The sequence below is a fragment of the Crinia signifera genome, chromosome 8 (genome assembly GCF_055691185.1).
Source record: "Crinia signifera chromosome 8, ASM5569118v1, whole genome shotgun sequence".
Classification (NCBI taxonomy): Eukaryota; Metazoa; Chordata; class Amphibia; order Anura; family Myobatrachidae; genus Crinia; species Crinia signifera.
Window position 1 is genome coordinate 30098030 of NC_139224.1, and position 20460 is coordinate 30118489.

A 20460-nucleotide genomic window follows, 5' to 3' on the forward strand; every position below is an offset into this window, starting at 1 on the left:
GAGCATGGTGCTGCGGTCACTGATGCTGGAGGTATAAGGAGATGCACAGTATTAGCAGCGCTCCTCATATTGCTGCAGCTCTCTCCCCCATAGGGCTACATGTAATACCTGAGTATGACCACTGAGCGCGGTGCTGGAGTCACTGATGCTGGAGGTATAGGGAGATGCACAGTATTAGCAGCACTCCTCTTATTGCTGCAGCTCTCTCCCAAAGGGCTACATATAATACCTGAGTATAGCCACTGAGCGTGGTGCTGGGGTCACTGATGCTGGAGGTATTAGGAGATGCACAGTATTAGCAGCACTCCTCTTATTGCTGCAGCTCTCTCTCCCATAGGGCTACATGTAATACCTGAGTATAACCACTGAGCACGGTGCTGGGGTCAGTGATGCTGGAGTATAAGGAGATGCACAGTATTAGCAGCACTCCTCTTATTGCTGCAGCTCTCTCTCCCATAGGGCTACATGTAATACCTGAGTATAACCACTGAGCGCGGTGCTGGGGTCACTGATGCTGGAGGTATAGGGAGATGCACAGTATTAGCAGCACTCCTCTTATTGCTGCAGCTCTCTCCCATAGGGCTACATATAATACCTGAGTATAGCCACTGAGCGTGGTGCTGGGGTCACTGATGCTGGAGGTATTAGGAGATGCACAGTATTAGCAGCGCTCCTCTTATTGCTGCAGCTCTCTCTCCCATAGGGCTACATGTAATACCTGAGTATAACCACTGAGCGCGGTGCTGGGGTCAGTGATGCTGGAGTATAAGGAGATGCACAGTATTAGCAGCACTCCTCTTATTGCTGCAGCTCTCTCTCCCATAGGGCTACATGTAATACCTGAGTATAACCACTGAGCGCGGTGCTGGGGTCAGTGATGCTGGAGTATAAGGAGATGCACAGTATTAGCAGCACTCCTCTTATTGCTGCAGCTCTCTCTCCCATATGGCTACATGTAATACCTGAGTATAACCACTGAGCGTGGTTCTGGGGTCACTGATGCTGGAGGTATTAGGAGATGCACAGTATTAGCAGCACTCCTCTTATTGCTGCAGCTCTCTCTCCCATAGGGCTACATGTAATACCTGAGTATAACCACTGAGCGCGGTGCTGGGGTCAGTGATGCTGGAGTATAAGGAGATGCACAGTATTAGCAGCACTCCTCTTATTGCTGCAGCTCTCTCTCCCATAGGGCTACATGTAATGCCTGAGTATAACCACTGAGCGCGGTGCTGGGGTCACTGATGCTGGAGGTATAGGGAGATGCACAGTATTAGCAGCACTCCTCTTATTGCTGCAGCTCTCTCCCATAGGGCTACATATAATACCTGAGTATAGCCACTGAGCGTGGTGCTGGGGTCACTGATGCTGGAGGTATTAGGAGATGCACAGTATTAGCAGCGCTCCTCTTATTGCTGCAGCTCTCTCTCCCATAGGGCTACATGTAATACCTGAGTATAACCACTGAGCGCAGTGCTGGGGTCACTGATGCTGGAGGTATTAGGATATGCACAGTATTAGCAGCACTCCTCTTATTGCTGCAGCTCTCTCCCCCATAGGGCTACATTTAATACTTGGGTATAACCACTGAGCGGGGTTTGGGGGTCATTGATGCTGGTGGTATAAAGAGATGCACAGTATTAGCAGCACTCCTCTTATTGCTGCAGCTCTCTCTCTCCCATAAGGCTACATGTAATACCGGAGTATAACCACTGAGCGCGATGCTGGGGTCACTGATGCTGGAGGTATAGGGAGATGCACAGTATTAGCAGCACTCCTCTTATTGCCGCAGCTCTCCCCCATAGGACTACATCTAATACCTTGGTATAACCACTGAGCGCTGTATCTGATGGGGTCACTGATGCTGGTGGTTTAAAGAGATGCACAGTATTAGCAGCACTCCTCTTATTGCTGCAGCTCTCTCTCCCATAGGGCTACATGTAATACCTGAGTATAACCACTGAGCGTGGTGCTGGTGTCACTGATGCTGGTGGTATAAGGAGATGCACAGTATTAGCAGCACTCCTCTTATTGCTGCAGCTCTCTCTCCCATAGGGCTACATGTAATACCTGAGTATAACCACTGAGCGCGGTGCTGGGGTCACTGATGCTGGAGGTATAAGGAGATGCACAGTATTAGCAGTGCTCCTCTTATTGCTGCAGCTCTCTCTCTCCCATAGGATTACATGTAATACCTGGGTTTAACCACTGAGCGCGGTGCCTGGGTCACTGATGCTGGAGGTATAAGGAGATGCACAGTATTAGCAGCGCTCCTCTTATTGCCACAGCTCTCTCCCATAGGGCTACATGTAATACCTGAGTATAACCACTGAGCGCGGTACCTGGGTCACTGATGCTGGAGGTATAAGGAGATGCAGAGTATTAGCAGTGCTCCTCTTATTGCCGCAGCTGTCTCTCCCATAGGGCTACATGTAATTCCTGGGTATAACCACTGAGCGCGGTGCCTGGGTCACTGATGCTGGAGGTATAAGGAGATGCAGAGTATTAGCAGCGCTCCTCTTATTGCCGCAGCTCTCTCCCATAGAGCTACATGTAATTCCTGGGTATAACCACTGAGCGCAGTGCTGGAGTCACTGATGCTGGTGGTATAAGGAGATGCACAGTATTAGCAGCGCTACTCTTATTGCTGCAGCTCTCTCTCCCATAGGATTACATGTAATACCTGAGTATAACCACTGAGAGCGGTGCCTGGGTCACTGATGCTGGAGGTATAATGAGATGCAGAGTATTAGCAGTGCTCCTCTTATTGCCGCAGCTGTCTCTCCCATAGGGCTACATGTAATTCCTGGGTATAACCACTGAGCGCGGTGCCTGGGTCACTGATGCTGGAGGTATAAGGAGATGCACAGTATTAGCAGCGCTCCTCTTATTGCCACAGCTCTCTCCCATAGGGCTACATGTAATACCTGAGTATAACCACTGAGCGCGGTACCTGGGTCACTGATGCTGGAGGTATAAGGAGATGCAGAGTATTAGCAGTGCTCCTCTTATTGCCGCAGCTGTCTCTCCCATAGGGCTACATGTAATTCCTGGGTATAACCACTGAGCGCGGTGCCTGGGTCACTGATGCTGGAGGTATAAGGAGATGCAGAGTATTAGCAGCGCTCCTCTTATTGCCGCAGCTCTCTCCCATAGGATTACATGTAATACCTGAGTATGACCACTGAGCGCGGTGCTGCGGTCACTGATGCTGGAGGTATAAGGAGATGCACAGTATTAGCAGTGCTCCCCTTATTGCTGCAGCTCTCTCCCATAAGGCTACAAATAATACCGGAGTATAACCACTGAGTGCAGGCATGTCGACAGCTAGTGTGGAGTGTGAGCAGCCATCACCCTTTTTCACCCTACATTGGATGTATGTATTTTTTTATTAATTTAAATCCTTTTTATATGTTTTTTTGTGACTTTTTTGTTTATTTTTTGGTCTCTTGTGGATTGTACTGGTCTCTTTGTACAGTATATTGTATCCTACCATCATGGGGATGGATGATATTTAAGTCTTTTGGAATAAACTGCTTTTTACAAAAAAGAACCGTATATAAGAAAGGATTTGTTTTTGCTGTATTCAAAAAGTAGTGGAATAAGAAGGGAGTGACTTATATTCCCATAACCCTCCTAAGAGCACTGAAACACTTTTTTTCTGTTTGCTGTATTACTGGGCCTATCATTGGTAAAGGGATTACCGGTACATACTGGAAATACAGAGTTAAAGAAAATGCTACGTAATTATACAGGCTTACCTAACCGTAAGTCTGGTACGCACATTCTTCTAATCTTCTTCATACAGCACTACTATATGGTATATGTCAGCGGTTCTCAAACTGTGGGTCCTGACCCCAAAGTGGGTCCCAACCTGCTCAGCATGGGGTCGTGGCTCCATGTTGCTGACCATCAGGCTGAAGACTTTTCTAATCTTAGTCAGTGATTTAAAGAGTCTGAAAAATCTGTTGAATTGTCTGTTACTTCAGACTCCTCCCATCATTTTGTGCCTCCACAATGCTGCCATGTATGTGCTGCCTGCTGCCTACACATGTGATGTGATGGGTTATAGTATATTAGACTCCTCCCATCACTCTGTGCCTCCACAATGCTGCCATGTATGTGCTGCCTGCTGCCTACACATGTGATGTGATAGGTTATGGTATATTAGACTCCTCCCATCACTCTGTGCCTTCACAATGCTGCCATGTATGTGCTGCCTGCTGCCTACACATGTGATGTGATATGGTATATCAGTCTCCTCCCATCAGTTTGTGCCTCCACAATGCTGCCATGTATGTGCTGCCTACACATGTGATGTGATGGGTTATGGTATATCAGACTCCTCCCATCAGTTTGTGCCTCCACAATGCTGCCATGTATGTGCTGCCTGCTGCCTACACATGTGATGGGTTATGGTATATCAGTCTCCTCCCATCAGTTTGTGCCTCCACAATGCTGCCATGTATGTGCTGCTTGCTGCCTACACATGTGATGTGTTATGGTATATCAGACTCTTCCCATCAGTTTGTGCCTCCACAATGCTGCCATGTATGTGCTGCCTGCTGCCTACACATGTGATGTGATGGGTTATGGTATATTAGACTCCTCCCATCAGTTTGTGCCTCCACAATGCTGCCATGTATGGGCTGCCTGCTGCATGCACATGTCATGTGATGACCTTCTGCAGTAACTTGTTGGGGGTCCTGTAATTATTTTTATTGTCTGATGGGGTCCCAGAATAGTTTGTGGACCCCTGGTATATGTTATACACATGTTTTGCACAAGGTGAAGGATTTTCTAACTATCGTAAAGATACCTTTATACACGTTTAAAAGCACTGAAAAGTGTGAGTTTTGGTTCAGATTTCTCTCTGATAAAGGGAAGATATTTGCTAAATCATATTCGTTAGTCTAAGACAAATCTACACATTAATTGTTTCCCTCCCTTTTTTTATTACATTACTAGCTGACCCGCCCGGCGTTGCCCGGGAAAACCTTGTTTTTTTTATTTCCAAAATTGCTGAAAAATTTCATTTTACAGTATGCTGTGCCAAATACCTAATATTGTACTTTATCTGTGATCCTAAATATGACCTTTTTATATAGTGCTGCTTATTAAAGATTCAATTAGAAAATAATTTTACATCAAAAACCATACTTTATTTTATGTATCGCAATACAATTTACATATTAAATAACACTAATATGATTTCGTATAGTTTGAAAAAAAAAAAGCAAAATAATTAAAATTACAAAAAGTATATAAAAGGCGAGGGGGTAAAGACAAGTTTTTGAAATGTCTTAATCAGACAATTTTTAGTCGGTGACCAATGGTCCATTACAATTGTACCCACGGGTCACAGAATGAGTTTAAAAGAAATAAAAATTTCAGTCACCGGCCCTCAGTAAAAAGGTGAAATCCGTTGAATTCTCTCAGAAGTTGGCTTCAATGTGGATCGTTTAATACAGAGAATGTTTGCCGACACACCTGGTTACCACAAACAACTATGTAGGTGAAACTAGAAAAAAATTAGATTATATATGAAAATATAAAATTCTATGATTTATATACCATAGATACAAAGTTTTCAGAAGAAGCATATCAAAGCAAGAAAATTATTTACACTTCAAATAAATTTTTTACTGCTTTGTAAAGTTGAAGAACACGAGTAGGTGAAAGCTTAGCGCTCGTTTTTTTTTTTAGAAATAATGGCTGTATTCTATATTCAGTATTCCAATAAAGGTGTAACTTACCCCAAATGTTGGGGAGATGTTACATTATATAAAACTGAATTATCTCCGTACTTGGAGACCGTTTGTGTTTTTGTTTTTTTTTGTCACAAGATTTTATTTTTGTTAACTTTTTATTAAATATTTTTTTTAACTTTTTTTTTTTTTTAAATGAATTACACTTGCTAGAAAATGCGCCACATAGCAAATATGTTACAAAAGCACGAGAAAGTAAGCTCAGGGTAGAACTTATAGATCATGAGTTGACCATCCAAAGCATTGGGGATAAACGATCAGACATATACTGTAGCGGATAATTGTACAAAAAATAACACAGACTTCAATGACAAATGGATTAGGAAGATAAAACCAGGTACATTCATGTTGCACGATCCCTTCCTATACACATAATGAGGTATTACTTGCTAATAAGTGAAACAATCATGTTTTTTAATGCCGAAGTAGGCAGTAATTTCTAAAGTATTTTTATTGTAATGCGTCTTAGGCGAAAAAAGTAATTTCTAAAGTATTTTTATTGTAATGCGTCATTTCTTTGGTCATCTGGATATTTATCTCTTGGATTTCCTGGGATGAAATAAATTTACTGTTGTTGTCACTGATTAATACAGCCAATCATCTTGCAGTGGCCCACAGATACTGAGCCTGATAATGCTCTGTTGGGTATGGATCATTAGGTCTACAAGAAGATGGTTGACAAGCATTGGGTCATCACAATTAGGTCAACATGGGCAAGGTTGACAGTCAAAAGGCCAACATGGGGTTTTTCACTGTTTATTTTACCCGAATGTTCAAACAGTTGACAAGAACACTGAATCGTAGCATCGCGCCTGCGCGCCATGCTTCAGGCACGGTGCATCCCTACACTCTGCACACTATTTTATTCTCCCACCACACCCTAGTGGATGGTAGGGCATGAAATAACGCCGTTTGGGTAAAAAAAACCCATGCCGACCTTTTCACTGACGACCTTATGCTTGTGTCGACCTAATGACCTGTCGACCTAGACCCATGCCTACCTAATGGTGTTGACTCAATGCTTGTCAACCTAATGACCATATACCGCTCTGTTAGCAAAGCAAAAAAGCATGCAAATGTGCAAAACCATGCTGCACTGCAGGTGAGGCAGATGTAACATGTGCAGAGAGATTTCGATTTGGGTGGGGTGTGCTCATATAGAAATCTAAATTACAGTGTCAAAATAAAGCGGTCTTACTGTGGGCTACATGCAAAAGCAGCCAGTATTTACCCTGCACAGGTATATAATTGCACAATATCAATTTATTTACTCCACCTTGCATAGCAACACGGTTTGTTCTGAAAAGTCTGCAATTTTCCTGCACGTGAGTCTTTACTTTTGAAAGTAATAATTAAAATGGAAAAATCAGGGGCTTGGCCGTGTATACTCATTGTACTGTGATTGGCTAATGACACCAGTTACTAAAACTATGAATGTGCCAGGTTTTCTTGAGACTTGACCATATTGGCCGATTTTAGTATAGTACAGACTGGCTGCCCAGAATCCATGTGGGTAAAACTGAACAATCGCACCCAAGAAGCCACTATTAGACATATTGGGGCAGATGTATTAAGCCTTAACAAGAGATAAATTCAAGTGTGATAAGGAGAGATAAACGTCCAGCCAATCAGCTCCTTACTGACTTTTTTCAAACACAGCCTGTAACATGGCAGTTGGCAGGTGATTGGCTGGACGTTTATCTCTCTTGCATTTATCTCTTGTTAAGTTTTAGTACATCTGCCCCAATAAACCTGGAGAAGAGATAAACTGGAGATAAAGCACCAGCCAATGAACCATGTTTGAAATGACAGTTGGGAGTTGATTGGCTGGTACGTTATCTCCTTCCACTTTACGTTATCTCCTTCCACTTTATCTCTTCTCCAGGCTTAATACATCTGCCCCATTATGTGCTACAGGCTGCAGACAATTCCATCTAGAATGGGCTAATTGGCCATCACATCTCACCAAGAATGTGGCACCTGTAAGGGTTTTGGCGCTTACTGAAGACTGACATCATGTGACATAGGGTCACTTCCATATCCCATGTGTCCTCCAGAGATCCAGTAATGCTAACTGCAGGCATACACCCCTCATGCTCTTGCTGATAATAACAGTTAATTTCCCATAAAGAACAATTCACGTGAGTTTTCTGTTGTATTTAGAATAGGCTCATTACATGGATTCAGTATGAAATCCCGGCGGTCGGGATCCTGACGCCGGAATCCCGACCGCCGAAATCCCGACAAGGGGGGGGGACGTGGATCCCCCCCACCCCCCCTGCGCTACGCTTGGCACGCTAATTTATTCTCCCTCCAGGGGTGTCGTGGACACCCACGGAGGGAGAAAGTGTCGGGATTCCGGCGTCGGGATTTTAACTGCATCCCCATTACATAGTATGATCAGGATAATCTGTATTGTAGACACCATGGGGATTACTCTGGTTGATTCGCAGTCTTGCGAGTCTACCAAACCCCGCCTTGGTTGGTGCCTCCCATTCGCTCGCAGTGCCGGTGAATAGATGTTACACAGTAACAGCCATTCGCAGCCTTGTGGGATCCACCCACATCATTCGATAGTCAGTGACCATGGAATGACGTTGAAGGCGCACGCATATGAAAGTGACTCTGAAGTCACTAATATATGCGTGGACACTCGGAGAAGTGGGTAGGCAGCTGCCTGCTCCCGCGTCATGGCCTCATTAGCATAAGAACGCCCAGCATTCTCATGGGAATGCACATGAAGCGCTGGGCGTTTCCATATCTAATGGGGCCGCACAACACCCCACTCCGCCCCCTGTCCTGGGTGCGTGCACGCATCCTGCATATTGGCAGTACAAAAACATTAGTCCCTGTGCAAACGCAGCCCTACTGCAAATTATCTAGAATAACCCCCCATGGCCGAAGCTGACCATACATCAACTTGTACACTGGCATCTGACAAGTGCTCCATTTGGCAGAACCCCCAGTCCATGTGTATCCTTGTCTTTAGTTGTGGACCATTTAGGTGGCAGATGGTTTTAAAGGCGTTACAGAGACAGTAAACGAAGGCAGCCCGTCCGTGTCCAGATTGTGCCATTTAGGTATCCCTGGTTCCTGTAACTTGTAATCTGATTATTTAACTTGGTAACTGCAAATATGATCCAGCAGCACTTGCTGGGATCGCATGCAAAAAGTCCACATGCAAACCTGCTGGGCGGGTAAAGCTATGCCTTCTCTCCTAGGATATATGGTCAGCTTTAGAGTTTAAACGGTACTCTTTACCTAGCACGGCGCCCACGATGTCCATCGCGGTCATCGGGGGTAAAAAATCGCGGCCATCGCATGCACTAAAAAAACGGGTGCGACGCGATGCCCGCGATTTCCCATAGGGATCAATGTTAAAAGTGTGATTAGACGCGATTTTACTGTTCAATGCCTCAATGCCCGCGATTTTTCCATAGGAAACAATGTTAAATGGGCCACAGAGCCCAAATAGTCCCCCTGAAGTCTTAAATGGCCCCCACAATTGTTAACGCCACCCCACGATCAACGTGAACCCAAAGCGTGGCGAGCGCAGCGGTACGCGTCCTCCGACCTTTTCATACCCCCACTATCCACGTCGGCGTGGAGTTGAGAATAGAATAGTGTGGCGAGCGCAGCAAGCCCGAAGCGTGGCGAGCGCAGCGGATACCTGTGAAGCCCGCGAAGGAACGCGTTTACCTGTGAAGGTATCCGCGTCGCCTCGCTGCGCTCGCCACACTATTCTATTCTCAACTCCACGCCGACGTGGATAGTGTGGGTATGAAAAGGTCGGAGGACGCGTACCGCCGCCGCTCGCCACGCTTCGGGTTCACGTTGATCGCGGGGTGGCGTTAACAATTGTGGGGGCCATTTCAGACTTCAGGGGGACTATTTGGGCTCTGTGGCCCATTTAACATTGTTTCCTATGGAAAAATCGCAGGCATTGAGGCATTGAACACTAAAATCGCGTCCAATCACACTTTTAACATTGTTCCCTATGGGAAATCGCGGGCATCGCACCCGTTTTTTAGTGCATTTAATGGCCGCGATGGGCGCCGTGCTAGGTAAAGAGTACCGTTTAAACTATACATTTCAGTTTGAGTGTGTATGTAGATTTCAATATTCTGTATATAGACCTACTTTGGTTGCATAGTGGGAACAGCAGTTATACAGATATAAATCAGTAGTAATCCCAAGAACGTAGCAAAATGTGCATCCCGGTGACCATACAGTATATGTACACGGCTAGAGTGATCATCTTCAGGTGTATACACACTGGGGGTCTTTGCCCAGCGATAATGTGAAAATTACTGGCTGGAAAATGGAGTGCATACATTACTGAGCGACAGTAGGAGACTGTGGAAAACGGTTCAGTCTGCTGGTAAAATCAGCCGACGGTGGCATCCGGTGATGATGCTGGAGTGTGCATCAAAGCTTATTACCGGGGCATACACACTGGGGAATTATGAGCCGAAAGTAGCTCAAAACACCAGGGGCGGAATGCACTAAATGAAAAATGCAGAGGTGGTGGCGGAGCCCACCCTGCAGCAGCATCAGCAGCCGGGTAAGGGAGGAGGGGGAGCTGATGGGAACCCGCAGCCACATCACCGGCACAATTCTTAATGCAAGAGCTGTCCTTTGCTATAATAATCACATATGTTAGTGCATATGTGTTATCTTTGCGGTAACCGGCGACGTGCGGCGGAGAGGGGTGGCGGATGATTGCCCAGTGTGTCGGGGCCTTTAGACTTTAAAAAAATTGACCTTCAGGGTATTCAAACGCTCTTTCTGTACAAAAACATTTAAGAAAAGAATTCTTAAAGTGGATCATCTGTCTGCATACACTGGGGAAACAGGTGTGTGGGCTGAATCCTTGTCCATCCACTAGAAGTAGGTGACCTCACTGTGGTTTGAAGCATAGGGGGCCCGATACACCAAGCTTCAAAAGTGATAAAATGGAGAGTGATAAACAACCAACCAATCAGCTCTCAGGCAGGAGCTGATTGGTGGGTTGCTTACCACTTTAGAAGCTTTGTGCATCTGGCCCATACACAGTAAGCACAGCAGCTGCATCTCTGGACCGAGCTGCTGTGCAGAAATATGCTAATGCTGCAGGAGGCCCCTTGTGTTAATAGACAGCTCCTGCATACTGTACTTATGTAATGTACACCTGCAGTGTTGGAAGATGCAGTTCTGTTTCCTGACTACATCACCTTCTAATGACACCCATGCCATACATTGCCGAGATAGAGACAGGCCCTCCTTTTCTGTAGTCAGATATGTATAATGATACATTGTAGGTCTTCATAGAACTCCTTTACGGTATAGGGGGGTTTTATCAAGGCTTGGAAAGGGATAGAAATGGAGATTGTTAACGTACCAAGCAATCAACTCCTAACTGTCCAGTTTACAGACTGGGTTTGAGAAATGACAGGTGCCGATTGAAACTATAAAAGATGCTCATTGGTCAAAAATTCTCATTGGAGGACACGGGGCAGGATGCTCTGAACCCCCAACCCCCCCCCCTCCAGGGACAGCAATGCAGAGGGAATAGTCAGCAAAAGATGGCGATTCCCTGCAGAAGCCTATGGGCTTCTTACCGCAGCGCTGTGTGAGGGATCCATCACGGCATGCCCAGCGGCCAGCTTCGGCATTCTGCACATGCGGACTCCTGGGTCTCAGACCCAGAAGCCCAGCGCCGTGGCCCTTGAGCTGTCCTTTGCATTAATAACCACATATGTTAGAGCATATGCGGTTATTAAGAATGCGGTGCCCAGCAATACAGGGCTGCAGATGTTAGAACATCCCACCCCCTATCATTCTTACTATTAAGCCTATTTTCCCTTATGTCTATTGAAGACGTAGCAGGTACCAGCAGGATTAAAACCTCTCCACTAGGTGGTGCTGCAGGGCACTGACCAGGGTTTATTCTAGGAACTCTGACACATTATTCAGTGCTCTCTAAAATAACATTTTCCTACTTAAAACAACAATGTATAACGATTCATATTCAACTAATACAAATGTGTTTGTGTACACTTATTGCGTACACACCACCCAGGGCAGCCGTAAAGAGATTTCCATCAGTGACCAATGATCTTACTGAACTGATGATTATGAGAATGGCTCAAAATAATGGCCGCTTGCACCATGTAGACCAGTGGTGTCAAACCCATGGCCCTCCAGCTGTTGTCGAACTACCCTTCCCAGCATGCCCTGCCACAGATTTGACAGTAATTCTGTAGGGATAATGGGTGGGATCTTCATTGTGGAGTATTACGCTAGCTGGCATAACCCCATAGAAGCCTAGGACTCCTCTCCACAGCACTGCTGTGTGAGGGATCAGACCGTTTCCGCCAAGAATGCTGCCAGCATTTCTGCACACGCGCAGAGGGTCTTCTATGTAAGAAACCCGGAAGTCCACGCACTAACGGGGATCGCAAACTCTGCTCTGCGTTACTTAGCGTATATGTCAGTACATATGTGATAAGCATCATGCACTGGGCAGCAGGATGTCCCGCCGCTGCTTGGTACATTCCCACCCAATAACACTCAATAATAAACTCCCTTGCACAGTAGCAGGATTACCGTAGTAAAAAAAAATCTATATTATATATATATTCATACTTCATATTCCAAATGAAGAAAAAAAAATGGCAGTGTTTCCCAAATGTCATCAATATGGTCCAGGTTATAAAGGATCAAACTGACTGAGGTACTTATTAAGTCAACTGTGCTCAAGCATGGATTTCCTTAAAACCTGTACTGCAAAAGAGACGTTTGGGAAAAAACGGCTCTATTGTTACGAAAGAAAACGTATTAATATTCAAGTTCCATGGAGACGGATGGTTGTACATATAGAGAAAGGTCAGTTGATGAAAGCAGCTCTCTCCCATCTCAGTTACTACAATAAATTGTATACATCATTCCATTACCACCATGAAAATGCACCTCCATTAATATCGGATCGATGTGAACATTTAAAATGAATATTCTGACTTGGATAATTAAATGGAGGCTGAAGAAATCCTCATGAGAACCAGGAGCCTATCAATTCACCAGCATACAGTGACATTACCAAGGCACATAAATTTGAAGACATTCGTTCAGCCCACAAAATGGCCGCCTCCTCCTACTGTATATATGGTCAGCTGGTACACTTTGGAATAAATACATAAGAAGACATAAGAAGCTGACTAGCATTTCCAAATAGTATGCTATACAAAATGTAGAAATATACAGGACACCGAGACATCCAGAAACCACTAGCAACTAGTGCTGGGTACAATGCTCATTCAGCACATTGTATATGTCATTGTGTGGAACCAATACGGATGTACATCCAAGTGCCTCTCGAAATCTCCATTATGTGGTGGATAACTACAAAAAGATAACTTCCCCTGAGTCACTTGTAAATTTAACCATTTGAGTGCCAACGTTGCTGTGAGCGACGTTCAAAATATCCGCTAAAAATGCCAGCGCCTCTCACCGTGCACCGTTGGGTTTTGCTGTGGCCATCTGGTTCTTTAAGTATAAATAAATACAAACACAGCCAAGTCGAGCCATTGAATATTGCAGCTCAAAAATAGAACAGTTGCTGTGAGCGACCCTGGCATTTATCGGATATTTTGAGGATCTCTCACAGCAATGTTAAAAAAGGTTTGCTTGGCAACTGTCACACAAATTTTGACAAATTCCCTTGGCACTCAAAGGGTTAATGAAACCGATTTGTTTGGGCTTTTCTAAATCATGTTAAAAAATGTCACCGATTCGCCGATCAGTATTCAATCGTGGGTGTTTTCGCCCATTTTTCAGTACATTTGCACCCATGCCTTTTTTTGGGGAATGGGCAAAAACATCTGCAAATTCGCCCAAAAAACACAATGCATTTGCAGGAGATTTGCCGATCCACACTGTTTTCATCGATGCTGGGTTTTTCAACCAGAAGAAAAATTGGCATAGAAATTAAATAGGGCAAATCTAAATCACCCTAAAAACTGGTGAAAATTGCAGACCATTATGGGAAGTGAAAACACGTGAAAATTTGGCAAGTGAAAACATTCTGTTCTAAGTTCATAGACCGTAAGTTCTACATTGTGTGGTAGTTGACCTGGTTAGTGTGGCAGTCATAGTGGTAATATTGTCCTTAACATTCAGTTCCATCTTAGCAATAGCTGGATAAAATATTAAGAGTAGATTTACCAAATTGCTCTGCACTATAACACAGCCTCTTTGTTTAACGTAAATGATTAAATAATCTACACCATTAAAGTTAAAAATTGATAACTGTTTGGGAAGAACTAATTACAGATGAATGTTTCAGTTCAAAGATCTTCATCAGTAGAAATGTATTCGGAAATCCATATTAGGTACATTTAAAATGGTAATTCAATGTTCCATTTCATTTTATATTGATATATATTTTCAGAATTTAAATACTAGCGCAAATCAACCCCATTATGTACTATATTCAAGTAAAATGTTATATTTACCAAATACTGTGTCAGTGTTTGTTGTGTGATTAAAGTAAAAATGCCTCTTGTCATCATTGTTATATATAGATACTTTGTATATGTATAATACAGAATTTGGGCAAAGTGCATCCAATTGATAATCCTATATCACTGGTTCTCACACTTGGTCCTCATGACTATTCAGTTCACATTTTCCAGGTCGCCCTGCAGGTGCATTTATTACTGACATGTTAAAAGATTCAAAATAAGAGATAATTTTGATTCTGTGAGGAGACGCCTTTTGCACACTGTGGGGAGGTACAAGTTTGAGAACCTGTGTATTATATAACCAAAAGGCTTTCTTAGTACAATTTAATTTATTTTGCCTATGTGAGGTTCAATGGGAAACTTTTTTTCCAGCAAAGGGACAATGCATGTGGTTACGGAAAATATGGACCAAAATGGTGAATAAGGCCCATATTCAATCTCAGATGAAATTTTCACCAGGCGAAAAATCGTCAGTTTTCCTTTTTTTGGGACTAATTCGATTAGTCTTTTCAATCCCAGTGCTGATTTTTCGCCTGGGTGAAGTATCCAGCAGTGGCAAAAACCATGTACTGTATATTGTAAAATTGCTGCAAATTCACGTGGTTTTGGTGAATTTGTGGCCATTTTCGTCCATGCCGATTCGCCCCAAAAACTGAAATGGCATGGGTAAGTGAGCTCACAAACAGACGAAAATACACGTGACTGAAAACAAAGGCAAATCTTTGGTTTTTTTTTTACCTGGTGAAACACTCAGCCAAGATTGAATACGCACCTGTGTGCACACAGCTGTACATACCAGCACAGGGATCAATGGTAGGGAACAAATATCTACAGCTTACAGAAAACTTATTTTGGTATAATTATAGGCCAGTGATGCAGCCACTGCTTTTCTGCCCCCCCCGCTCTGATCTTTGGAATACATTTGGGGGTCTTCGAAAGTCTTGTTTGGGGTTTATTCAATTAAAATAGAAACGGAATGGACTCTACTAAGGTCTCTGTAGTGGCATTACCGCCAATGTCTGAATGTATGAGAATGGATCAGAACAATATGGCTTTGAATGCGTTTAGGCGTACGACATACATGACTGTTTAATTTTGTCAGTGTCTCTGCTGCTTTTACAGTTATCTATTGGGCTGAATTAATCTTCAGCCTATCTGTTTCCCAGTTCCAAATTTCCCTTCTCCGGACAATTGCCTCAGCAGAAAAAATGGCTGCCTCCACTGTAAATAGGTGACCGGTGTAATAGACTGATGTGTACAACATATTTACTAATGTACATTTCATACTTCTCAGATGTGCCATTTATTCTACTCCCCAAAAGGGGTGTGATTTTAGAAATTTCTCTGGGCCAATCATGAATTGAAATTGATGATTGGGCGGGGCTTATTCTATTTCCTTCCTTCCTTCCTTTGTATGTTGGGATTCTTATGCTGGCCACACATCAGACCAACTTTCCTCCAACCATCCAACTACTTGGTTGGATGGAATAAAAACCTGGTACTGGATAGGAACAAATGTAATTTGTAATTAAGTAATTTGTTTCCCAAATCGGAAAATGGACAACTGTCACTCAGACAATGTAATGTAGTTGGACCTATTTGTTTTAAACAATTTCACTGAATGTTTTTGTCCATTCTCCTGAGTTTGTGAGCAAATTGCTTATTGACATCTGCCCCCATACAGTACAAGATTTTCAGTCCAACCAACCAACTAGTTGGATGGTTGGAGGAAAGTTGGTCTGATGTGTGGCCAGCATAACTTACATGATTGGCCACTGATAACACGTTTGCACCAGACTATTAAGACTATGAATACCCATTTCTGTTCATGGCGAAGTTTGCAGCACATGTTTAAGATGACCGAGTACAATAATAGATCAAACATGTCCAATGTGTAATCCTTTTTCCCTTACTATAAGCACTCAAATTTAGTAAAACCGCAGCAGACATTTGATAAAAATAGGTTTATCATGTCATGTAATGAAGTAAACAGAATCGTTGCTATAAATGTGAATCCAAAGCAATTGCTCATTTGGGTTTACAAAAAAAAAAAAAAAAAAAAGTAAATACAAATTACATAGTACAAAATAAAAACCCAAACTACCCAAATAGCAGTTTATAAACAAGAAGTTGTGTCGGAAAAAAAAAAAGGTTGATACATCAATGATTGGGTGACATCGTTACAGTGATCACGTGTACATGGAATGCGTCGTTCAGTGGTCTGGAACGGGAAGGTCACATGATATATTAATGGTGTGCTAGTGTTCTGATTAAACTTAAATAATAGTATGAGCCAAAGTCGAGGAACAAAAATTGTTCACCCAGCTTCCAATATGACCGTTACAAAAAGAGTAATTGGAAAAGACAGACATAGGGTTAAAGAGGGAACTTTAAAAAACATTTCAAATTTAAGAGTTTTTACAATTTAAAAATAAACTCTTTGACAGCTGAGATGAAGGAGCTTTACGCTGTTATGTCTAGGGAATGTTGGGCTTTGCCGTGGTCTGGAGCGGTATAGGCAGTAACACTGATCATATAGTGCAAACTAGACAAAATTGGATTTTTCCCCGTGTGAAATGAACAGAGGTGCGAATGCTCAGTAGGATACCATTAAGACATAAAATGGCAAAAAATAAATATCAAAACTTTATCAGTGTAAAAAAGTAATTGGGTTATTGTATAACCTATAGTCTGGCAAATAAAAGGCCTCAAAATGTCCACTCTGTCTTGAGAACGTCAGAAGGTTTACAAATGTAGCGCCTTTCCGTTGGGTCTCTAAACAAGAGACTCCATGCTTTGTGAGGGGTCCGACTCGTCGCTGACCAGAACGGCTCCATTTTTGTCTAATGCCGTGGGGCCGCTGCCATTTTCCTTTGTACTGACCAAGCTGAGCATCGCCTTATAGAGGAACTGGTACTGATCCTGTGTACAAGAAAAACACCAAAAAATTAACGTCTTCCTTTATATGGAAACGAAGGTGGTCTCCAATATTAATCTATCTTATGTTTATTGATATACAGGCAAAATATTTGTAAAAAAAAAAAAAGACATAAAATCATTAAAATGTATCTGTAATTATCTGTATACCCCACCCCTGTTTATCTGTATACAGTAAGTATCCGCAGTCTGTTGGCACATCAGATAATTACCAAAGAAAAAACTGTTTCGGTGCTCCGGTGTTTGAGCATCGGAGCACCTGTTACTTTACGACAGATTGTGGATACTTTTATTTGGGCGGGATGTACAAAGCAGCGGTGAGACATCCCACCAACCATTGTGCAGATGCTCATCACATATGTACTAAGAGCTGCCCTTTACGATCACCAAAGCTGCCTGGACATCCTAGTTTCTGACGTGAAAGTCCAACTTTGCATGTTGTTGGATCCCTCAAGCAGCAATGCTGCGAAGAGAAGACCATAGACTTCTATGTGGTTACAATAGCCTGAGCTGGAGTTACCCCTGCAGCGGGAGGGGTTTTAGTGAATTTGAAAATGAAGTAAAAACCCAGAATACCAGGTTTTTACTGCATTTTGTTTTTAGTAAATCCCGCCCTTTGTCTTTAAAGAAAAAACACCTGTTGTATGGCACCTACCCTGAATTGAAGGACTGCCCTACTTTGCACCGGTACACTTTATAGTATGGTAGCACTTTCTTTTGGACACACAGTTGGAACTTTCAGGGTTTTTTTTTCATTTCAGAAATTATGGAAATTTTGTCCAAGACCTTGGACAAAATTTGGACACCACCTTATATGGTTGAGAATGTAGAGGATTTTCAGCTGTTAAAACTTTGTGAAATTGATTTTACTCTAACCGTGTAACTACTGTAGGGAACATACAATACAGAGAGATGGTTTCGGGCACACAATGTACCAAACATCGCTGGAAACAATCCTGATTTTGTCTGAAAATGACATCTGTTTTGTTTTATCCTGCAATACCGCTTTTGAGGTGTACTGTACATTGGAACATATCAATGTGGCATCTAACATGTAAGGCCAGACCTCACAAGTATTTAAAGAGCGCATGAATGCGATTGGCCACCCATAGGATGTTAAATGATTAAGAAACCAATCAGCCGGTGAGTTGCCATTTCCAACAAGCAGGTCATTCTTTAGAATCCATCAAATATTTTATGAATGACCATTAACCCCAAAGCCTTAGGGGTGGGGATCGGGCAAAGTTAAATTGGGTACCATAAAACCAGGTGGTCTTAATGAGAATTTACTGGATGATATAGAGCTTGGTGACATTTTGTCAATATATGGTAAGTTCCAAACTGTTTTGGCTGCAATAATGGTTATAATGTAGCTATCTGTTTACTTCCTATGCTATAATATTGGGGGGTGGGGGGGCGGACCATTGTAGGAACACTGAGTGATCTATTGAGTGCCATGCAACGGGCCCAGCCAATGAGAGTGCTGTTTTCAGGGTCTCCCTGGCAGCAGCCATCCCACGGTAATGGAGAGCAGCCGCCAGAAGTGCGTCACATGTAAATGAATAATTAGATCCACTTGTGGCGTTTAAAAAAAAAATCATTGAGTAATGAATCTATTATCTTCTAGAAGGTGCAAATCCTCAATAGAACACACAAATATGTACTCCAATTACCACCACTTTAATGAGCCTGCGGGGAACTTACAATGTCTGTGAACACACCAGGCCTCATCAGATTGATCATCTTTGCCACCTGGTAAACGTCCACTGCATTTTCATTCTCTAGCTGCTGGGACAGAGTGGCGAGGGCACATAGTGTCCCGGCTGACACAGCGCCGAACCTGGAAAGGTACAGAAACGTACAGTCACTTATAGAAACTGATAAGAATACTGCAACTTGCATCTTAATAACTCTATCAATGTTAAAAGAGACACAGGTAACTTGTCTCTCCTAGCGTCAAATCAGTGAACGCTGTTCAGTTACAAAGTATATAACCTGCAAACCAACAAGCTCCATGCGTTGACAATTTTTTTTACTTTTATCAATAAGGTCTATGTGGCACCAATATGCAAATGAGAGAAAAAAGAATGATGGGATGGACCTTCAAGTTCAGGTCTAGCCAACCAGTGGCTCTCCAGTCCCATCATGCTTTGCCAGCTGATCATGGGAGGGTATGCTGGGATTTGTAGCTTCACAGCAGCTGCAGAGCAACAAGTTGGCCGGTCTTGTTCTAGTGCAGGAATAGGGAACCTTAGGCCCTCCAGTTGTTGTTGAACTACACATCCCAGCATACCCTGCTACAGTTTTGCTACTTGGCCATGCTAAATCTGTTGCAGGGCATATTGGGATGTGTAGTTCAACAGCTGGAGGGCCGAAGGTTCCCCATCCCTGTTCTAGTGGTTGTCCAGAACAAAAAAGGGATCGGGTCTAGATCGACCTCTTCCTTTCATGCACCCACGAAGGGTCATTAAATTGATCAAGTACCACCACTGACCACTAGAGGCCACTCGACATACCATTACTCCTTGAAGATGTCACAACAGAAAGTGAAAACAATTTGAGCAGGGACACTCCTCGGCTTCAATCTTATTTGTTAAGAGTTATGTTATATCAATATATGGTAAGTTCCAAACTGCACTGGCAGCAATAACGGATATAATGTAGATATCTGCTTACTTATTATGCTATAATATTGTTTTTCTTTATAATGTTTATTTTTACATGTGTTTTTCTGCATTTGTATTTTTACACGTATTGCTAAATATTTAAACTGAATAAACTCATAAAGCTATTTCACACGCTCCGGCTCCTGCCGGGCAGCGAAACCCCGCACAGCCAAGAACCCTGCCTCACACAGAAGTTTAGAATGGTGCCGATGGCCACAGCCCGGCAGCCGTCCTTTCCAGTGGTAGGATCCGGCTGCAACCAGGCGGCCGGGCCGTGGCCGTCCCATGTGAATGGATACAATCGTGTCCATTATTAACTACTGTGTGCGGTACGGCTTTTGGCCATGCAGGGTTTAGCTGCCTGGCAGGAGCCGGAGCGTGTGAAATAGCCCATAGGTTCTCAAACTCTTTCTTCAGGAGCCCAAAACGTTTGTGTTTTCTAGGTCGCCTCGCACAATTACAAATGAATAATTCGCTCCACCGAATTCTCAAATTTGTCAGTGGATAATGAGTGCACCTTTGCACCTGCTGGGTGATACAGAAACCGTGTCAGAGTAATAAACACACCATCTGTGCCCCTTCTAGGTG

The 20460-nt window shown here is 43.3% G+C and overlaps 1 protein-coding gene and 1 long non-coding RNA gene across 4 annotated transcripts in view; one reads left to right on the plus strand and one right to left on the minus strand.

Moving 5' to 3' along the window:
* Positions 1–20460, plus strand: part of LOC146025905 (uncharacterized) — a 124735-nt gene that overhangs the window by 101447 nt on the left and 2828 nt on the right. The window lies entirely within an intron of this gene.
* Positions 16217–20460, minus strand: part of PTPRG (protein tyrosine phosphatase receptor type G) — a 407379-nt gene continuing 403135 nt past the window's right edge. For all 3 annotated transcript variants that reach the window (XM_083156071.1, XM_083156070.1, XM_083156072.1), the window contains 2 exons: positions 18911–19046; positions 16217–17191 (listed from right to left, as the gene is read on the minus strand). In XM_083156071.1, the coding sequence (XP_083012197.1) occupies positions 17045–17191; positions 18911–19046 (283 nt within the window). In that variant the 3' untranslated portion in view covers positions 16217–17044. The remainder of the gene's footprint in view (positions 17192–18910; positions 19047–20460) is intronic.